We start from the raw sequence: 23,239 nt of genomic DNA on the forward strand, positions 1-23,239 counted from the left end.
ATATCAATGCCATTGAGAATCAGGACCTGAGAATTTGTTTTACCTACAAGATTCAGTGCCTTAGCAAAGTTCTTCAAATAAATCCAAATTATTACCTTCTTTTATTGATTCAAACTAAGAATTCCTATGAAAATCGGCATGCCAGTGTGTGCTTTTTTGGTAACAAGCGGAGAAAATCCCTGTAGATGTAAACGGTTTCGCGTTCTAAAATAATACAGACGAAGACTGTATTACAACAATGTACGTGCAGCTTTACCATAAAGTGTGCAAGTGACGTGAAGCCTTGTGTAAGCCAAACACGTGTTTAGTGTCATATCACTTGCTGACGACGATAACTGTAATGGCTGTAATTTTCATTCAGTCCAGTAAGTATAAACTAAAACCGTGTTGTGACGGCGGATCAGAATCTGGTTGTAGGCTTCGGTCGTGGCACCTTACCGAAAAGACGTGCCGCTATGCGATCAAGCGATCCTCTTACGAAACGAGTAGAATTCATTTCATACTTGGACTTAAATCTATACTAATTTTACAAAAACAAAAGTATACATAGTTTGTTTGTCACACATTCGCGCCTGAAAGGTTGTATGGATCGGGATGAAAGGACACGGACACGGAACACGGTTTCGTTTGGTGCCTCATTTAAATTGGTATCAAAAATTAAGTTTTTATTTTTAAAAAAAAACCTCTCAAATCCCAAGCCTAAACTTCGACGGTTAAAAAATCTTTTAATGAAATAGATTAGTGGTTCTAATATATTGTATAACCTTAATTCACGAACTTCATTTGCAAGTACGTAACTCTGAAATCCGGCGAACTAGAGTTTTAATGTTTTTGGTAATGTATTGTAATTATTAAACCCTTCAAAATGAGATAAATTCCAAGAAGGCACCTTATAAGTACTAAATGAAACCAAATCCCATACTACATCCGGCATTCTCCTTTAGTACACAGATAGTTTATAGCAAATAGGCTACTCTTTATCCCGGAAAATTTGTTCTCGAGGATAGATATGGTATAGATTTGGGAAATAAGATTTTGACATGTTTTTTTAAATAGTGGTAGGTCGGAGAGTAATGAATGAATGAATGAATACACTTCTACGTTTAGAAAAATTGTAAATAAGAAATTTACACAGTGACATAGTCAATAGAATAAAATTACAAATTTCCGAACGTGAATTACCCATTGCCCGTAATGGGCCGGTGCGGGTTTCTAGGCTTCTCAAAGAACAACTACTTATGCACTATGTAGTAAAATATAATGAATGGATGATAATTTATTCACATAATAAATTCATCATAACGTAACTGTAACTAGAGTGCAGTCCTCGTTACGTACGTAATACTACCCCAGTTCCAAGTTATTGTTCCAAGCAAAAACAACCCGGCACTAACGGTTGGTGCAGGCAGTGCGAAACTACAAACTAGTTCACAACGTTCAACAAACATACTTAGGTACTCACTCATATTAGCACATTAGCTTTAGTACAAGATTTGCTCGCTAACATAAAAAAGTTTCTTATTTAAATTGTGTTAAAGCTTGTCTATTATTGTTTAGTCCTGGATTTGTACTAAGCACTTTTTTTTTTCTCGTGAGGAAATCCTCATGGATAGCGGTGAACTGTATATGACTATTTATAATGCAAATGAATAAAAGAACCGGGCTAAGATCAGTATCTTTAGTAGAAGTAGAGCTTTTGACAGAGCTCATCAATGGGAGTAGGTACTCGACATACCACCGTCCTTATTTCTAAGATTCTGTCTAAGATCTTCAGCAGTCTCTTCAAGTCTTTGACACTTGTCACAGAGCTTGACCAAGTAAGTACTACTGGCATGCTGTGTTCCGGTGTAAAAGACCTGGTTAGAGGTGTAACAACATGGGGCACTTTGTATGGCGTGTCCTTCTCCTTGCATACCCTGCGAAATGTTGCTATGTTTATAGGTGATCAAGTGTGATTAAGTATTTTATAAAAAAGTAGGTATCCGATGCCTGTTGAAATCAAGTAACATTATGGTTGAGGAGTTGAATGTTCGTTGTTAATCGCCTCGATCCCTACAAATACTATAGAAGAGAAAGTGATCCTGTTTTTTTTCTATCTATCACGCAGCAAGTATCAACATAGCAATCACACACACACACACACACACACACACACACACACACACACACACACACACACACAAACGCACGCACTTACGGGCGTTAAAAAGGCTATTTTTATCTTAGTGCACTTTTGTGCGGTGTAATTAGGTAAACTCTATCTAATTAGGATATCACTGCGATATAAAGAGTCACTTATACAATTACGATATTACTAGGTTTCACTTCCAGAACTAATTCATTACGACACAACAAAACCTTCCCACGATCCGTACAATGTTCAAATTAAACGGGCGGCGTGTCATGATGAGAGGCTAGGGTTGCCGTATAACTGACACTGAAAAACACTTATGTTCATCACACAAACATTTTCCAGTTGTGGGAATCGAACCCACGGCCTTGGACTCAGAAAGCAGGGTGGCTGCCCACTGCGCCAGTCGGCCGTTAACTTCTGCTGATCTTTTTTTATTTTAGACTTTTTCGTTGGTCTAGTACTGAGGATGTGAAACTACAAATCTTGGGTTCGTTTTCTGAATCGGCCAAATAATTATTGGGTACCAGATTCTACTGTTCAATATTCAAATGGCACTAAAATCAGTGCCAACTAAAACGTGTCTTGGAGAACACGTAAGCCGTAAAGCTTAAAAAATATAAGTAAGAAAAACCGAGACGGGCTTTGATTACTTTTTTGCAACATGCATTGGAGCAGCGTGGAAAGTCTTTCCTCTAAAGTTACTTAAAGTGTTGCAAATTATAATGAGGCATAATTTATTGATAAAATATTTTTCTTTCTTTAAAACCTATCTCTCAGTTTCGGTGCATGTGGTATCTATATTATGAGACCGGAGGTTAATAGGCTGGTTGATCATGATAAGATAAGAGCAGACGCTACTACGCTACTACGCTACTACACTGCGGATGTCCTAGATGTACAACTAAGGCTCAATAAACTCCAAGAATTGTTGCCTTAAGACCGAAATAACATACTCCGCTGTCAAAGTAACACGTGCGACGAGAGTGACGTTAGAGGCTGTTTGGTTTTAAAAAAAAATTGCTTGTCTGTAAATTCGGCTTACTGACGATAGTTGAACGTTTCAACGTCGTAAGAAAATACTGATGGAATGGTTGCATTTTTCAAAAGAAAATTTTAATTTTATTTGTTTGATAGATATTATCGTTGCTATAAACAATTGACACCACATTCACTTTTCACTGCACTTCATCCTTGCCGAAAACATTTAAATGTATTATTTTGTATAGAAGCTGTTCACGCGGACGCATCGCTCACTCAAGTAGGAGAGAGACAGATGTCGAACGCGGAGGCCGACTGTGCCTCTTTGTCGCTCGTTCCGCGCTCTCGCTTGCACTTCAAGCCTTGAATGGAACGCCTCAGAGCGAGGTAACGCCGCATACGTCATGTTTTTTCGTGAGTGCAGCCGACTCCATCGAATTATAAGACGTTGTCACGTCAAAAAAACGGCCATATAGAGGCAATTGAAATACAAATTTTATAAGATAATGCCCGTTGACAGATTAGTAAAAAGGTTCTGTTGGCATCATGTGATACAACCCCTACTGTAAAAGTAAACCAAAGATAAGTAACAATTTGTGTTTTTAAATTTAAAAGAAATACTACCCCTTGCAAATTTAATGTAAATAATTTCAACTAGTTGGCAACCCTAGCTGGGAGCGGTGCATCTGCAAGGCCAAAGTCTGCCGCAGTGCGACATTTGCCGACACCTAATAAAGGTCTCCATACACGAGGCAATCCATCACAGGCGACGGATCGCACATCTAACGCTCGAAATTAATCATCAATAGCCTATAAAAATCTAAAGGCTTGACCCAATGTTCATAAACACCACGCACACAAAGCGACACCCGTGGGAAGAGGGGGGTGGTTACAACTGTATTCTGATCTGCCGTCACAACGCGGCACATACATACACAAACAGACAAAAAAACCCTTAGATAAAAGAACGAATTAAGTATTGATTGAACTAATAAATTCTATCCGCCAACTAAGGATTTAGGATTTGATTAATCATTTACTACGGGCGTTAATCGAAGGTGATTTCGAAAAATGCATGCATGCATGCAATTCCGGCGCAGTGGTGTGAACTTGCGCTGGAATTATTGCTTAAGTTTTTACACTTTTTTTGTTACTTATAACAGTTTCGGTGCATGTGGTCGATATTTACGAACACATGAGAGTTAGGGCATTCTACTCGCACAGGCTATCTGTAATGTTATGTCTCTTTGTAAACGAGGCATAGCGATCGAACGCAGCGACCGATTGCACGTGTGTGTACAGCGTATCCCCGCGAATGGGCACCCTTAAGCATGCCAAAAAGCCCTGCTAAAACAATGCGCAGAAATCGTATATTTACTGAAGCTATGGCAACTTTGGCATTTTTCAAATGTCAAATTCGTAACATTTACGCCTACAAATAACAGCCTCGTTGGCCTAATTGTTAACATCTTTAACTACGCTTCACGAGGTACCTACTGGGTTTGAATTCCAGGTCGGGCCAAAAATTGTTTGGTACTGCGTTTATTGTTTTAAAGAATCTTAGGAAGAAAAATAAGGAGTTAAGGAATTGGCAATGTTAACTCCGGTGCCTCGAAGAGCACGTTAATTGGGTATTGAGATTTATGTCAAAAATTATCAGTACCATTGGCGTTACTTGGTGAATATTAAGCCGTTGCGTAGTTTCGAGTTATTATCAGTAAATTGTGAAGAGATTGTCTTTTTTAAGCGACTAAATCATACGAAGCTGCAGGACGAATTATTTGAATAAGATTCCTGTGATCTCACCTGGTGAACTACTGTAAAATGATATGTAAGTAACCTGTTTGGGTTCAGCAGTTTTAGTAATCCCATACACCAATCAGTTTCTACGCGCAATCGTACCCAGTGGCGTGCACTTCATACATGCACAAAAGCACTGCCTACCCTAACATTTTCATATAATTATTGACTTTTGAGGAGGATTTTGACATTTTATGCCACTTTAATGCTTGGTCCCCTGGTCCAAATTACCAGAATGCTAAAGCGCTTGGCGGCTCCTCTTTGTCGGTAAGGTGTTAACTAACCACCGCCAAAGGCTAAATATACATTGGAAAATTGCTACTTGCCAGGGTCGAAACCCGGGACCTTCCACATTTTAGGACAGAACATGGCGCCGATCACTGCACCAGGGAGGTCCTCAAAAGTAAATTGGCTCATGTTACTTTAGCGCATACAGTTGTCTGAAACCTTCCTTTTTCCGCGGGTATCATACGAGGCGACTAAGGGAATTTAACGGAGCACGGGCAGCAGTATTCTCTATGTTACTACTACCATCTACTGCCAGCCAGTCTGCCTGGCGTGGTGGTTACAGGCAAACCCTCCAGTTGGGAAAGTCCAGCAATCAGTGGCGTGCATAGAGGGTATGCACAGGGTATGTAGATGATATAAAATGAACAAGATCCAGATCCAGTCTTAAGTAAAACTCGAGCATTAAAAACTTAAGGAAAGGCATTGTTTCTCTCTCTTTTTGTGCCTCTCCACTACTGGAGGTTGGCCGTCAGCTCAGCGAACTTCCCGCGGTCTTGCGCCAAGCGAAACAATGTTTCCACGCTTACAATATTGGTCCATTCACGGATGTTGCGCAGCCATGACTCTTCCTCCTTCCAACACGTCGTTTGCACTCTACTTTGCCCATCATTATGAGCTGGAGCAGTTGGTATCGCTCATGTCTCAAAACGTGGCCCAGATATTTGACTTTACGCTTTTTAATGATAAGCAGTAACTCCCGGCTTCAAGCGACGCGTTGAAAAAAACTACCCTCAAGTATTTATAACTCTGGAAATCTCAACTATACTGGAAATTTTCCTCATTTTATATCATCTGCATACTATGCACGCCACTGCCAGCAATATACTGTTATAGACTATAATTTGCTTGTGACATTTATACCTACTGTTGTAAGGTATAAATGTTCCTGGTAATGAGGTTATTACGGTAAATGGAGGAGATAAATATTATATTAGGAACAGAAAGACTCACTTACGAGCTTTTGTTTGCCTCGTACAAGCCACTAAATAAATATCAATTAGACGTCATGTCCTATTTATAGATACGGATGTTAACCGCAATCATGTTATATTATTATTCATCATCATCAACCCATTAAGGTCCACTACAGGGCACGGGTCTCCCAGAATGAGAAGGGTTTAGGCCGCAGTCCACCGCGCTGGCCCAGTGCGGATTGGTGGACTCCACACGCCTGTGAGAACATTCTGGAACTCTCAGGCATGCGGATTTCTTCACAGCTAAAACAAGTGGTATTTTAATAACCTAAATTTAAAAAAAAACAAAATTTATTACCAACCTATAAAGATAAAAACTTTTCTAAAATAGCAGCTAGACTTTTTTAATAGGCACTCCTGGACTTGTATTCTTGGACCTTTTAAAAAAATCTAATTATTTACAAAAAATATACGAAGTACATATATCTTTTGCTTAAAATATGTGCAACTAAGTGCACATATTTTAAACAAATACACGGTGTCAATTTTTTTTGTAATCTATTATCAAACTAACCATACTTTTACAAGAACGTATAGGTCATATTTATAAATTATGCGACTACTAATTTTTATTTGTGTAAACGTGATATGAAATTATAGAATAGCTTATTTTTAACCATTTGGAAACTTCGTAGGTTTATATATATTTTTTTTAAGTTCACGAATAAAGTTATCACTATTAATCAATTACAAATGTTGTACATACGCATAAAAGGTGTTTGTATCCCTATTTGAATATAGAAATGTTTGTATTTTGACTTTTTTTCTAAAGAAGGAAGTTTATTAAGATCGTACTTAATTAAAAATCTCTTAAGGTGACTTGATTTTAAAACCACATACCTACTTTTGTTTTATGTTAACCTAAAGGCTGATCATACTGCCGCATTACTGCGAGGATACCTGGTAATTACGCCATTATGGTTTTGTGTAAAGACATTAAGAGCGATGACAGTGTTTAGAGTTGATTCCATTTAGCCTGACACCCGAAAGATTTCATCATATCAACCCATTACCGACCCACTACAAGGCCACGGGTCTCCTTCCAAAATGAAGAGGTATAAAGACGACAGTCCACCGCTTCAAATACCTATTTAGTTAATATAAATAGTTCAAGTAATTATGTCTTCAATATTGAGTTAAGAAGACCTTTAATTAATTAATATTTGCAGCAATAAACAAAGGCCAACAATAGATAGTTACAGAAAACAAACTTTGGTCTTTGACTTTATTTACATAAAAAGAAAAGGACATAGATAGTATACTAGTTTAATACCTATTAGTTAATTATCATTTACGAAAATTACGTGTTTACTATTATCAATAATTTCCTATTTTTAATTGGCCTTTGTTTATGACAGATCGATAACACTTGCATTCCGAGTGACACCGAATATATTTTGTTCATCAATAGCAGGTACAGCTCCTACCAGTGCCAAATAAACCTAAAGGCAGAAATATGAAAACCTTGATTGCAGAATTATCCGCCTTCGTCCTCAATGACGTCTCTCAGTTGAACATAGTCCTCCATCATCAACCATTTTAACATTCCAGAGCCCAGCAGAATAGCTACTCCATCTTCTATTATTAGTATCCCAACAGCTGCGCAGAGTCCTCCATCATCAACTCATTAATGACCTACAATTGGGTACAGTCCTCAGTAATCAACCTTATTGATGTCTCATAGTTTCGCATAGTCCCTACAGGGGAAGAGGAAACCTTATTAATGTCCCACAGATTACTATAGTCCTCCATCATCAACCTTGTTATCATCCTAGAGCTGAACAGAGTCCACCATTATCAACCGCTAATTGAAGGTTTCACGCCGCTCCAATGTACGCTGGAGGGCTTAACCGTTTTTTAAGAATACTCTTAGCAATCTCTCTACGAAATCTCTCACTCTACGAAAAACGGCTTCATTAAGCTCTAGACATAACTTACTTCAGGCCACTACCCTCGCAACCCTTTCTGTCACAATGTTCTTATATACTGAGCCAACAATAATAGAAAAACTAACTATTGTTCAATTTCATACGTACCTACATACTCGTTGCATGCAAAACAATTTAAATCATTGAATGACTACCTACCTATTCTATCTCATTAAACTATCTTGATTACAAAGCGATTGTCGCTATTGGTAACTATTACCTACTTCCTACAGAGCGTATTGAATTATCACGACACAACTAACAATACGAGTACGAGACAACGCGCAGTAAAATCAAACTGGTATAGGAAATAAAAGTTCCGTGGAACGTGGCCCAGCTAGCGTTATCGATTATTTGAGCCAAAAATGTACTTCTATCAATCTATATATAAATTTATACTAATATTATAAATGCGAAAGTGTGTTTGCTTGTTTGTTTGTCCTTACTTTACTTCCTGTTTTGGCAAAGTTAGTTAAAGGATGGAAACTTACGTAAGCTGCTTATTATACCAGGAGATTAAACGGTTCCCACGGGATTTGTAAAAAACCGTAATAAACGCGGACGAAGAACGCAGGCAACAGCTTAATATAAATAAAAATGAAATGCCTCGCGTGTGTTGTGCTAAATTTTATTTTCGTTTTTTTTTGCCTCATGCGTGTTTTTAAATGAAGAAAATTATGAAAACTTTAGGTTTTTCCCAATTTCAAGGAATAAAAATAATCAAAGGATCAGCCGGAAAATCTTTTGTATGACAATTCACTTTTTGCTTCGTCTCCATAAATGGCGTTCTTTAAGTGATACGAACAACCTACGTCTACATTTCCACTCAGTTTATTGAATTGGCACGGCACGTAACCGAACAATACGAGACAAAGCGCAGTTACGAGTATATGAAACTCAATCAATCAAAACAAAAGTGTCACGAATTAAACGTGCCTCAACTTATAAGGATGCCAATGAGTTAAAAAGTTGAAATAATTATATTAATTATTGTCTAGTATTTGGATAGTAATGACTTAGCACACGTATGTACAAATAATAAGATTACACAGAATAACTTCCATGCTACTTGAATCTATAACTATGCACAGATCATATTAAATTGTCACGGCACGTAACCAACAATACGAGACAAAGCACTATAGGAAATACATAGGAAATAAAAGTGTCATGCATGGCACGTGCCTCAGCTATTAGGGTTGTCCAACAAAAAATACCAACTTATATTTTTTTAATGCCAAATTAAGCTTTTTGGTACAAAAAAATGAGTGAATTGTTTGACCCTCCTTACAATTAACAGTATATATGTCAATATTCTGTGAGTAGTGAGTGATATTTTAATTTTATAACTTACCAGCGCTACTCGCGTTGATCAAGTCGTTCGGTTGCTTTATTAAAAAGTGAAGGTTGGTGTAAAAATACGAATGTTCCTGTAAACCAGCCCTGGAAATTTAATAGTTTTTCAAGACCAAAAGTAGCCTAAGTTAGTCTCCATCTTTTCAACTAACTCTATGCCAAAAATCGAGTCGATCTCTTACTTAGAGCGCGAAGGAAGAACAAACAACGAAACAAACATACTTTATCATTTTTAATATTAAGTATGGATTAGTTTGATTACCCAAAGAACGCACGCGGGCGAATTATAATATAATTTTATACTCTTAGCTGAACAGAGTGTAAAATCAAGTAACAAACACAAAATAAGCTAAGGCTATAAGAGAGTGGGATACAATGGACCCTTATCGCTGAATACCGATCACTTCCAGGCAACCCTTGGGGTAAAGGTCACAGCACAATAGTGCCGAATTAGGGCTGTACCACGTTACTCGTGACATGCAACATATTCAGGCAAATATATAAGGCAAAAGGAGTGGACACCATAACACAAGCAAAGTATACAGATTCACCATAATATTATAATAACCTGCTATCTTCACCTGTTATTGATGATATGTTTGTTTATTCGCTGCACTGATCAGTAGTGGTAGCCCAGTAAACAAGATCTTGGATATTTTTTTCCGAGAAATAGCTTGCATCTTCGAGACAGACATAATATACTTTGTATGCCGTTAAAATTAATGGTTCACGCAAGATTTATACACCCGAAAAAAATCAGGACGAAGTCGCAAGCAACCGTTCAGCTCGTTTTATTTAAAATTGCCTTGATAAATTATTACAGTTTAAAGCTCATTAAACTCATGCTGCTGAGTTAAAAAAGATACCGAAAGCAATTAGTGGAGCGTGATACGTTTATAGAGCAACCATTAATTTTACATAGGTGACAAATAATATATTAAAACCAAGAGAGACAAAACGGATTATGGAGTTTTTCGCCGTAGTACATTACATATTTTTTTAATTACTATAACGTATACTGATGATTTTACTTTAAAAATTTATTGAGTCTTTACATGCTCTATAGTTTTAGAGACAACCCTATTTAGCTAAACAGCTTGACAATGAATTTTATGATTTGGATAGTATACTCGAAGGTACGGCGGCATAATTCAATTGTATCCAACTTTGGATAAACATATAATGTAATTAATCTATATAGATATAAATCTGTCACTCATTTGTATTTTGTATGTAATCTATGTAAATATTAGAAACAGGCAAGATTTGTTTGATTGTTTATAAACGATAAACTCGGAATACGGAATCGATGTTTTTTACCTTTCACTACTTATGGTTGAATACTTACGAAATCATATAGTGTCAACCTTTTCAAAATTCAAAATTCATTTATATCAAGTAGGCCTAGAATGGAAACCTGCATACTTGAGAGTTCTCAATAATGTTCGCTAAGGTGTGCGAAGTCCACCAATCCGCACTGTCCCAGCGTGGTGGACTTCGACCTTAACCCCTTCTCATTGTGGCAGGAGACCCGTGCTCTGTAGTGGGCTGGTTATGGGTTGATGAAGTAGGTCTAGTTTAAAAGCACTTTTAGAACGACAAGACAGTATTTTTGTAGTGACTACCAGCCTTTGCTAGCAGTGTGGGCTTTATATCGCTATATTGGCACAGGAACGCGAATCAATACTAGTCTGAGCTAAGAAGCGTGGCCGGGTAGGTCCAGTAGTTATACGTAAAGATATGAATCTTATTAAAAGCACCTAAGATGGTAAATTTTACGTAATAATTTAATATGAGACACATCGGCGCTATTATAAAATAAGGCGGTAATTTTTTTCTGAACTTGCGAAGGCTAGGTATTTTAGCTACCTCATTCAAGTCACTTAAAAATTTCATTGTCGGAACAAGAAGTCTTGCTAATGAAAATATCGAAAAAAAAGCTTTCGGAGCTGTGATTGATGCAAAGATGTAATAAGGAAAAAATTTATTCGTAAGTAGGTAGGTAATTTATAAGTCCGTTCGCAAAAACCTTTTTCATCTAAGACGATTTTAAATTGAATGTTCGCCCGAGCACTTAAAATAATTATACTGAGCAATATTTATTTAGGGCTCCGAAACAACTACGACATTTGTTATAAAATTTTAAAAATCACAAAAATGCAATTTATTATAAATATAAATAACACAAATAACTATTTATTATTACTTACTAATATTAATACTATTAACCTACTTTTTATTTACTTGCTATTAGCAGGTGAAAGCAACGTTCGCTGGGAAATCAAACGACAGCCGTAAACTCAGTTTAACGTGTTAACTGTGTTTATCTTGCTTGATTGCTTTTAGTTTCAGCAGTAACATCTTGCTTCTTACTCGTAGTTAAAACTGTTAGGAAGACTTGTTTTAATGTATGAGATACCAAAATACAATGAATCGAGCGAGCTATAGAATCTACTAAGTGAGAATATATTGGATTATCGCCCAGCTTTTATAGTGTCCTATTGCATCGTGTGCATCACTGTTATCGCAACCTCGCTAGATTTTTAAGTTTATTAGTCGATCCCCAGAAAAAGACAAGACCTTTAGCTATTTTATATCCTTACTCCAATGACAGTAGACCCCTCCTTCTACCGGTCGATCCCCAAAAAAAAGGTAGCTATTTAGCTATTTTATATCCTCCACTCCACTGACAGTAGTCACCACCCCTCCCTCCGCCCCTCCCCGCGGGAGTCGTACGAGCCATTTAAGGGAATACAACGAAAAATGGGCAGCAGCAACCTCTTTGCCACAACTACCATCTACTGCAACTACCAATCCGTCACAGCGTGATGATTACGGGCAAATCCTTCCGTTGGATTAGGATAACTGCCTTATTTATTTATCACTAAAGTAGGTACCCATTGTCAAATAGTTCCCACGCTCTGGTATAGGTTACCTGCTATTCGTTTCGTTTCTCACTTACCGTTAGGCGTTGACCTAAGGTTACGACGTGAATACAAATCTGTTTCTTTCAAACCGCTTCGAAAAAGTGAGTAGGTACCAATAACTCGCCTTTCTTTTGGTTTGAAATTCTGTTTCTGTTATAAAATAAAAAGAGGATACGAGGCATATTTTAAAACTGACGCTCTAAGTAAGAAACATGGTAGGAGCATAGATTTATAAGTAAAACGAGTGCAATACTCGTTTATTTTATGGCCAGTGAAAATATTGCTCTGAAATGCGATCCCCAGTCTGTGCTGGCCCTTAGTTGACAACACCAGCGAGCGCTATAAATTTCTAATCATCATCATCATTATTTCAACCCAATATCGGCCCACTACAGGGCACGGACCAACGGCTCAGGGGTCTCCTCTCAGAAGGGTCTAGGGTCCAAGTACGGATTAGTAGACTTCACACCCCTTTGAGAACATTATGGAGAACTCTCAGGCGTGCAGGTTTCTTTACGATGTTTTTCTTCGCCATTAAAGCAAGTGATATGCAAATGTATAAATTAAACGCGATCATAACTCTGAAAAGTCAGAGGTGTGTACCGGGAATCAAACTTCGTCCCCCCGAAAGGAAAGCCGAAGCCCTTTCGCTATGTAGCGATAAGGCCATCAAATTGTATACGGTGTGTTGTGATAGATTTCATGTTTTATTTACTTTCTGTGGTGTACAATGAAAGTATATTCATGAACATGATTATCTAAAATGGTTATTAAGGAGTTAGGAAGAACAATTACGTCAACACTCATCGTCGCCGAATACAAAGTCCATCAATACTTACCTACCTCGTCTTAACTGGTTTGATGACCAAATTTACAGACAAACTATATAATAGGTATCGATAATTGAAAGTTTTCGATTACCTACACACCTTGACGACACTCCCTGGCGCAGTGATGAGCGCTGTGGTTTAAATTGTAGAGGTCCCGAGTTCGATCCCCGGAAGTGGTAATTTGGAAATTTATAATTTCAGAGTTTCGTCTAGTCTGGTCACGCGTGACTAGTTCCCACCCTGCCGACAAGTGCCGCTAAACGATTTAGTGTTCCAACTTCCGTTATGATGTCGCGTAGAATCGGTTGTATGGGTTCAATATAACTGCCATGCCGCTAAAAGGTTACCCCGTTACCATCTTAGATTGAATATAGAATAATAGAATTTTTTACATTCACATGAATTTTAAAAATTTATAAAGTTGAAATCATTGTTTACGTTACCTGTGCACATCTGCACAGTAAAGCCGATCGTGATGAACATTTGCATATACATCTATGCAAATGTTCGTCAAGATCAACTTGTATCCTGATGATAATTATGGGATTTTTTTTCTAAAGAGAAAAACAAAAGATTCTCGAAGTTTCGAGCTAATAATATATGCAAGATTTCTTTATTCTATGATGTTGTGTTGCTCCCAGCGTGCAGCGATGCGTTTGATGTCGTCTGTCCACCTAGTAAACATATTAAGACCAAATCCAGACTTATATCACATACAAAAGTATTTGCAGAAGATATATGTACCTTGTATAAATGTATACATTTCTTCGCCATCGAATATCGAAACACTAAAACGTCAAAGTAAAATGGACCCAGCTCCCCTTATGTAGGATAGCAAGTTCTGTATTACTCATCGTTATTTTACAAACCTTCCGCCATAGCGCTGTACACATATCGACGAATTGGAGCTTTAAAACCAATATGTTACATTCCATTTTATTCTGGCGTTACTGTGTTTCAACTTTCAATACACAAAATGGACTGTGATATGGTTACATACGTAAACGTAGTAAGGACTAAGTGTGTAGATATTATGTAAAGGTTCAAATCTAAGTAGGTATATACATGCTCGGGAAGTCCCGAGATTGTAAAATTTCACTGGGTTTGAATAAAAATTTGCATCTTAATAAAAAACACGCAGTAGGTATAATAGGCGTACCCAGCTCAGCTGAACCTTTTTAAGGGTAGGTGTCTAATAAATTATTTCAACACACAAACACAGGTGCCTACATGTATTTTTAATTTTCTATTTGAACCAATTTCGCCTGAAGCGGTGTTTACGCATTGTGTGTTTGCCTTTATCCCGCGAAATATAATATTTTTCTCGGAAAAGCCTACTGCAACATGTTATTGTATTGCAGTAAACTGTTTAACTGTAAACGAAACGAAATTACTGCGAGGCGATTGTTAAAGTTATTTGTGTCAGGAAAATAAATGTCTGTTATAAAAAATACCTCACAGTTTCAGTGCAACTCTTTGTTATTGAGAGGAAAAAACATATTTATTTTTGTTTCCCGTGAATTTTCTTTTCTAAACCAATTAGGCAGTTAGCTAAGGAGGTAATTGTGATATATGTTCCTTCTTATTTCTTATTATTATTTATAATATATATTTCCACGATACTATTGTTAGATCTTGTTAATAAAAGGTTTACGTATGTACCAAGTACTTGTTTGTTATCAAATAGAAATTTAAATAACAATACATTCAGTTTTTCATTATAGAAAATACCTATTTGGCGGGATAAAGGCAACTTATTCGTGCTGAGTCGTTTTTAGACCTTTGTTGTTGTAAGCGTGTGCAACGTTGGCGTTTGAGGCTACACTACATCACTTTTAGTAACTTTAAATACAAACCTATTAGGTATTATTACTCCGTAATTTTATGAAACATAAACAATGAAATACAATAATGAAAAATCCAAAAAACTTACTTGACATTCAGAGACAGAATTGGTTCTAATTATGTCTAAAGCAAACAATATTTACTGGTCTAAAAGAAGTGTTCTCACAGTGAACTTCGATCTGTTAATTAAGTCTACTTTAGAGACAATGTGCAACAGAATTATCACCATTGTTTATTTTAATTATCAAATCTAAATCGACAGAGTGTAACATGGACCAGGATTTTTAGGATGTAACTAGTGATAGGTTATCTGTAAATATATTTTTACTGGGTTTTGGAATTTTAGTTGTGGCACAGCACCATGACATTTTTGACATCTGCATTTTATTGATCGCTACGTATAAACGACCAACTGTCTTAATTAATTATTTAATTGATCCTTCAACACAATGCACCTACTATACTATTAACTAATTATACTATAAAGCAATGCTGGATCCTTAGATCATAGCCATGCTCGTACTGGCTGTCCCTAATACCAATTACTCATTTAATGCGGCAACTTTGAACGCAATTTCGTTGTGTACTTTCCGACAGCACTGCTTGCCATCTTGAGATAAATGACAAAATTGTTTTATAAAGCTAATGTGTTTAGTTACTGTTATGAATACAGCATAGCAAATAAATACCTATAAGATCATTAAATATTTACTCGAGTACGTAGGCTTCGGTGAAGTAGGTATATTTTGCGGCCAAGTGCCGACTACGTAATAGTAAGACCGCAGACCAGTCAATCATTATTGAAAGCTACAAATTAATACGTATCTTTTGACCGTCGGTCTTGTTATTTGCGCCAATTGTTATTGATTATAGTAATCAATCTATATAATTTAGTATTTCAGTAGAACAGCGTCTACTTTGTCCGTTCCTACCCGGGCCCCGGCGAACTCGTTTTTATGCACCAAAAATGATTTTTATGTAAACCAACTTTTAGTCTAACCATTGAAGGCACAAACAAAGACATGACTGACGCACGTGCCTATATAATTGTTTGACATATTATGTTACAACACTATTGTAACTGTCATAAGTGTCAACGTACTGTGCCGCAAGTTTATTAAGTTTATGCTAGTGGTTACTTTTGGTTCCGGGAAATATATTACATGATGTGGTATTAAGCGTCCAGAAATAAAAAAAACCAGAATCGGAGTTCTTTGTCATTAAGAACCAGATACTAAAGATAGTATAGATAAATCTATAAGGACCTTTTAACTCTAAAAAGCAGATAGTGGTAATCTAATTTGGGTGTGAGTGAGTGTAGCGTAGCCTCAAAACTAGTGTCAAGAAATATTCGATGTTTTTACCTGTGTCCGTAAAAATGTGGGCGTTAAATATGTTCCATTAATTTTATAGAAGTCGCTCTGCAAAAAAAGAAATCCAGATTGAGTTAGTTTTATTTGTTTTAAATTGTTTTAAGACGACGAGACACGAATTTTTTTAAAACTAATTTTTTTTTGCTAAATAGATAACCGAACAAAAGTTACTTTCGTTTGTAATAATAGTAAACATAGTTTTTTCTATGTCGACATTTAGTTAAAGTTTGTGTGTTGGGCTACCAGAACTTGAAACCCGGTTATTAATTAGCTTACCAGTTATATTACTTTTTAAGCGCAAAATAAATATAGAAATCGCTTCAAACAGTTTGTACGGAACGGTATCAGTGGTAAAAATACGTTGAACGGTACCGTGTGAACGTTGACTGGGTTAATGACCGCTCATATTCGATCTCGCACAGCAGAAATTTGTAATTATGAATTCGTCGGATAGCGAAGTGATGAAGCCGGTTAAACCTGAATTAATATCGGTTACTTCTGATATCGAAATCGGTTTTAAGCCTAGGAGTCCACAATTGAAACTTTCACATTTCAATTTTTACATTTAATTTTATTACTTAATTTTTTTATTACTTATTAAAATATAAGTGTAAAATTAAGGTAAAACTTTAAAGTCGGGTACATATTAATCGTTACACAACATAACATACAATGCAGGCCTAACAATTGCGAACAGCCGGTGGCTACACTGAGCGCTTCAGTCTTCCACTCGCACAGTTGGCTGGTATTTATTCGCGGCGCGCACTTTCTTCTAGAAAACGTCTAAAGCGTACCACGCGCAATAAAAGTAAAAAAGCCGTGTGCACTGCGGATGCGCTGATTTTATTTTGGTGTGCTCGTGAACTCACATTATTTGGCGAATAATCTGTACCCGACTGAAAAATTGAGAGTTGTCATAAATAATGTAAAATCAGTAAAGACACGGTGTTGAAGGTTGCATCATCTTGAACAATATTAAAGACGCAAGTTGAATGCCAGAGTGGTTTATACTCTATACACGAAATATCTCTAAACAAAATTGAATTGACAGGTTTAAAAATAGTCCTTTTCCACAGGAAATATAGTGATAATGATCCTATTTTTAGACCTTTTAATTCAGTTTCATTTAGAAAATACTACTAAATTGGCACTTTCACGGTTCTAATATATCTATTACTATTAAATAATTCATTTGCTTACCTCTTGATAGAAGACCCTTTTGGAGTTGTAAGTCAGATTGTACTGCTGATCAGCAACCATCAGCAGGATCGTGAAGGGAAGCAAGAAGGTTGCTGCGGCGAGGAAAGCAACGCACCTCCCTAACCGCATCACACTCACATTTCTCCTCGCCATTCTGATATTAAATTAATTTATTTGTCAAATAATCACCATCACTGTTTGTACCTACTTTTGCTTGACACGAATGTTTATTTAATAAATTATACACTTTTGAATTTTTTCACATGTTTTCGATTACTTAATTTCTGTGTAACTTAATTCTTGATCTATTACCTTGATTATGTGATGGACACATGAGAACGATCATTTGCATTGATTAACTTTATAGATAAAGAAAAACGAGAAATGATTCTTTTAGAAAAGAATCTTTTCTCTTTTTTCTTCCGCTTTATAGAAATCTTTCTACGAAACTAGACTAGAGAACTATTTTTGAAGTGCCTTTATCGCAGGGGAGATTATGAAAAGATAGTTTTGTCTACATTTGGAAAAGGTCAGTTTAGCTTTTAGAGCAAAATATCATCGATGCCTATCAAACTAAGTCTAAATCTTATTTTTCTTTCTTACTTCGTTTTCGTGTACTTTGAATTGCCTTTGTAAAAAAAAAAAACCATCTAATACATTAAGCATCTACCGAATACAATTCAAATCCCTATTTACATAATTCACAGAAACGTTCAGTAAAAGCAGAGTAGAGTGTTCCTAACTTCTAAAGCTATCCAGTATCTAGTTCGATATAATATATCAATCAAAGGAATCCGTCTTAATATTGACCTAAGTGGCACAATTTTGACGTGACAACGTCTTATAAATTGGTTTGCCGGGTGACACTTCAAGAAACTGCGTTACGCTCCGCTCACGTTATGCGCTCACAATGAGAGCGAGTGAGAGGCACGCGTCCCTTCCACTCGGGCATGGTTAGCCCGCCTAAGAGCGAGAGAGACAGACATAAAAAGTGAAAGGCACGCGTCCCTTTGTAGTAAACGCTGTTTCATTGTACGCAAATGTATTGCAAGTTATTGTATGTATATTTGTATATAAATACGTATGTATGTGTAAAGGTAAAAATAAAATTTTGTTAATATGAAATTCAGTGCGAGATTCTTTGTATAAATTAATGTTTTAAATATAATTCTTTGTATAAATAAATGTTTTAAATTGTTACTATTATTTCATCCTTCTTCCTACTATACGAATGAATATTCACATTAAAATTATTTTACCACTCAAAGTCGTTGTCACGTAAAACTTTCGCCCGTATACCGACTTTACAGGCAACCAATTTTTTTTTAGATAGCAAATTGATTTTATTTAACTTTTTTATGTTTTAGCTACAAAAACATTGACAGTTTAATTATTCTAGTGGGTGAAAACTTCAATGAAATAATTCAAGATAAATAATTCTATATAACTCAAGACAAAAGTCTCCGAGATTTATATGATACCTACTAATTGCTTAGTGATTATTTTAACCCAGATTTGGTTAGAATTAGGAATTCAAATACTGGTCACCCAACCAGTATTTGGACACCCAGACAAAGAGAGTGCCACCTGACCTCTTGAGCTTACTATCTGGGTGGTACAAACAGCAATAAGTACCTACTAATATTCTGTACCTAACATATTATATACGAAGCATTCGTTTAAATGTCGCATTCTCCTAATGTTCGCCAAATATAAAATCAATCGCCAGTACCTACTTAAAGATACATTACAAGTTTCGAGAAAAAAAAAAAAAAAATTTTCGAAATTCAGAAATCAAAAATGCGCTTCATATGCGCCTATGACGGGCACACATGAAGCGTTCATACATATTATTGATAACAAAGCAAGCATGTTGAATAAAACTGTGCAATAATAAATGCCTTTGAAACATAAAAAAAGCTATGCCCAGCACATAGGTAAAAATAAAAATTGCAAAAGCGAGTTCCTTTTGTGAGAACGATGCGATGGTCAAATTGCTTTAATATAGAAAAGCAATTTTTCCGAGGACTGAAGAAGCAATCTTTGAAAAATTAAATTTTAATCTGCGAGGAAATTCTATTTCAGCCGATAAATGCTCTTGCGTTTATTTTTACTCTTTAACAAGAAAGCTATTTCTGAACGTAAGTAATTAGGTTTCCTTTGGTAAGACGTTCAAAATGTGTCAAAGTCGTATTAAATTAATTTAATTAAGTAACTATGAAGTTAAAGAATTTATTTTTAATTATTAGAACGGGTAAGTACTACCGCAATGCTTATTTCTGCACTTAAGACGCATTGCTTTGTTCGGGAAGTAACATAGGCTATAAGTTATTAATAAAAAATGGAGATATTTAATAAAATTGCAAGCATCATATCAACCCATTACCGGTCCACTACAGAGCACGAGTCTCCTCCCACAATGAGAGCGGGATAAGGACGCAGTCCACCACGCTGGCCCAATGCGTATTGGTGGACTCCGACACCTTTGAGAACATTATGTGGAACTCTCAGGCATGCAGGTTTCCTCACGATGTTTTCCTTCACCGTTGAAGCAAGTGATATTTGAATTACTTTAAACGCACATAAATTAGAAAAAATAGAATTGCGTGCTGGAACTCTGGCCCCCGAAAGTGAAATCGAGCTCCTACCGCTATCACCGCATTTTTAATAAAATCGCAAATTTATTACTTGGCGTGTGCTGAGAAAGGTTGTGGTACATAAAAATTTAGTACTTTATGATTTAAATACTCATTATTACCTAGAAAAAAGTCCGTGAGAAAATATATCTATCTACCATATCATATATATATCATATCATAGTTAAGTCACAGCAGCAACTATAGTGTTAAAATTTTATTAGATCGCCGGTAGAAACAAAAGTTGGTTACACTCCCAGCATGTAACGGAACTCTAGAGATCTTTTCTAAAAGGCTAAACGCATATTGATACACACATGTCTTGCCATGCAATGATAAATACATTTTAAACGACGGGTCGTATCTACACCTAATTTATCTTGGAACAAATCCAAGTTTTCCCATGTGATAAAACTCATTCGTCTTTCGCCAACTGTATTGTTATTGATGACCATACGAAATTATAATTATTATTCAGTATAATAACATAAAGAAGACTACAAGTATAAATTCTTTATATCTATTTGTAGTTTTCTTTTCGTTGTTGACTAGCGAACTCTATCTGTCTATCTTCTATCTATCTTTAGGAGCAATAAAGCTGAAAATTTGTTTTTTGTGTTCTCTTAAAATAACCCAATTTTTCGAAAAATATTTCTTTTGAGGATGGAAGTTGAAGGAAAGGCTAATAGGATCATCCTACGATCCTTATTAGAGAAGGGGCGGGCAATGCGATGCGGTGTGATTTATATTGTGTAGAATAGAAATGTATTGAATGAACAATTTACAAAACTCCTGCACACACACAACAACGTTTTGTAACGATTTGTTTCCAGCACCGTTAAAGCAAGTGATATTTAGTTGCTTAAAACGCTCATAACTCCGAAAATTTTCACTGTTGATCGAACTCGGTAGTCAGTCCCGAATGGGTAGCTGAAGTCACTCCCAATGGGCTATCCCCACTTTATATTTCCACCGAAACGTCTGATGTACGGTGAGCTTTACCTATTGTTACATGGAAATTTGGAGAATTAATCTTTCCTATGTTAGACAAGCATTGTTTGTAGCCATGAACGATACTTTTGTAAATGAAGAGTGACACCAAAGTATACACTAAAACATTATTTTGGAAGAACTCCAAGATTTCCAAATGACATTGAGAATGACAAAGCTTTTTTTTCATGCGCCAGCACAAAGATTATTATAACTATTGTTGAGTATGGTATAAATTGATGATATCCGAAGTTGTTTATAACGACTCCTTTAGGGTCGACGAAGTTCAGCGGTAGTGCGAAAAACTATACGGCAGGAGGTTTGCCAATTGCTCTTGTACTTATTTGATGATTTGGAGATTGAGAAAGAAAGTAAGTTGAGGATTGTTTTGATATTTTACTATCCATTATGTTTGTCATCTTTTTGTTCTACTGTCTATGTAAGATATAATATTGGCATAGATGTCCTCACTATAAGATTAGCAGCAGCAAACCACTCGCAATTATTTCCATACTAATGAATGAATGAATGAATGAATTAATGAATACACTTTTATTGTACACCAAAGAGAAAATTTACAGAGATACAAATACAACAGCACAATAAGGTAGAACGTACAATTTGGCGGCCTTATCGCTAAATAGAGATCTCTTGTTGAATGTTATGAATGCGAAAGTGTATTTGTTTTGTTTGTCTTTTACGCCCTTAGTTAAGTAATCAATCAACTTGATTTTTGGCATAGATTAATATAGTCTACTTTTTATCCCAGGAAAACAAGCGCTTTCCACAGGATTTGTAAAAAAACCGTAGTAGTTTAATAACCTTACATTTACTTCAACATAATTTGTAAACATATTTCAAATATTTATTATACAGGTATGTTATGGTAATTTTGGGTCACTATATTAATATGTCACAGAATATTAAATCACTGTATATTTTAAGCTCAAGGCTCGTTTGAATTCAGAAAACCGGTTTTTAAACATAACTATGTTGCGTCTTTATTTTGAAACCAGGCAAAATGCGTAAGATTTTATAGTTGCCTAATGTTATCCACCAGCATCTGTTGACTGAAATTTATATTCGAGGAAATTACGAAACATTAAACTTCCCGAAAGATGTTAAATTTAACTATTATGTATAAACTATACATGAAAGTACGAAAGTATACTTTATTGTTCACCAAGAAACATATACTAACACAACGATATATATGGTAGTTAAGTTGTAGCTGGTGCCCACGACTTCGCTTCGCATTAGTTGCGGTTCTATAAAACCTTTTCTTTTTCTTCAAAGTATCTTAAGTTTATCGACAGCATGCACAAGCTATCTCATCACTCATCTCTCCAAATAGCAACTAACGGGGAAATATTTTTTGAGCTGAATTTTCAACAGAAATATCCGAAAAAACTCTCAACGAATACCTACTTTTTAAATCTTAATCTTTACGCCTAATTATAATTTCTTTCCAAGGCTGGCATCGTAACGGTAGCTTCTCTACTATAGAAGCAGAGACAAAAAGTACTAGCTTATCAGCAATAAGAAGTCAACGTGAAATAATGCGATAAAAATCTTACCGTGTCGTGACTTTGAGAACTTTGCTACAAAAACTGGAAGCACGATTGAACTATAACAACGGAATAGATATATACTCGATAATTTACAAAATTAATTAAAATTGTACATATCGATAATATGAGTGGCGTGCAATTCATACACGTGCAAAAGCACTACCTACTCTAAAACGAGTACTTAAGCGGGTGATACGCTCGACCGTAACATTAGAAAGAACTTACACCGAGAAAGTGTTGTACTCGCGGACCGAAGTCCGATCATTCATCTATGGAAGTTATATTAAGTATAGCTATATTATTATAGCTATATTGCGATGTTGATTGTCTTGTGGCGCCATCTAGTTTGGTAACGTGGATACCGCCCCCACGATAGGAAAGCGTCAATATCCCAAACGAACCCAACACC

The 23,239-nt window shown here is 36.1% G+C and overlaps 1 protein-coding gene across 3 annotated transcripts in view; it reads right to left on the bottom strand.

The window, feature by feature from the left end:
* LOC120633355 (carbohydrate sulfotransferase 11) overlaps window positions 1-23,239 on the bottom strand; it is a 63,258-nt gene that overhangs the window by 25,341 nt on the left and 14,678 nt on the right. The window contains exons 3-4 of one of the 3 annotated variants that reach the window (XM_039903553.1): window positions 17,634-17,787; window positions 16,425-16,481 (exon numbers count right to left, since the gene is read on the bottom strand). In XM_039903553.1, the coding sequence (XP_039759487.1) occupies window positions 16,425-16,481; window positions 17,634-17,786 (210 nt within the window). In that variant the 5' untranslated portion in view covers window position 17,787. Of the gene's footprint in view, window positions 1-16,424; window positions 16,482-17,633; window positions 17,892-23,239 lie in introns of those variants that run through there. The other 2 variants (XM_039903554.1, XM_039903555.1) reach the window with 2 other exon arrangements.

This window comes from Pararge aegeria, chromosome 21 (assembly GCF_905163445.1).
Source record: "Pararge aegeria chromosome 21, ilParAegt1.1, whole genome shotgun sequence".
Lineage (NCBI taxonomy): Eukaryota > Metazoa > Arthropoda > Insecta > Lepidoptera > Nymphalidae > Pararge > Pararge aegeria.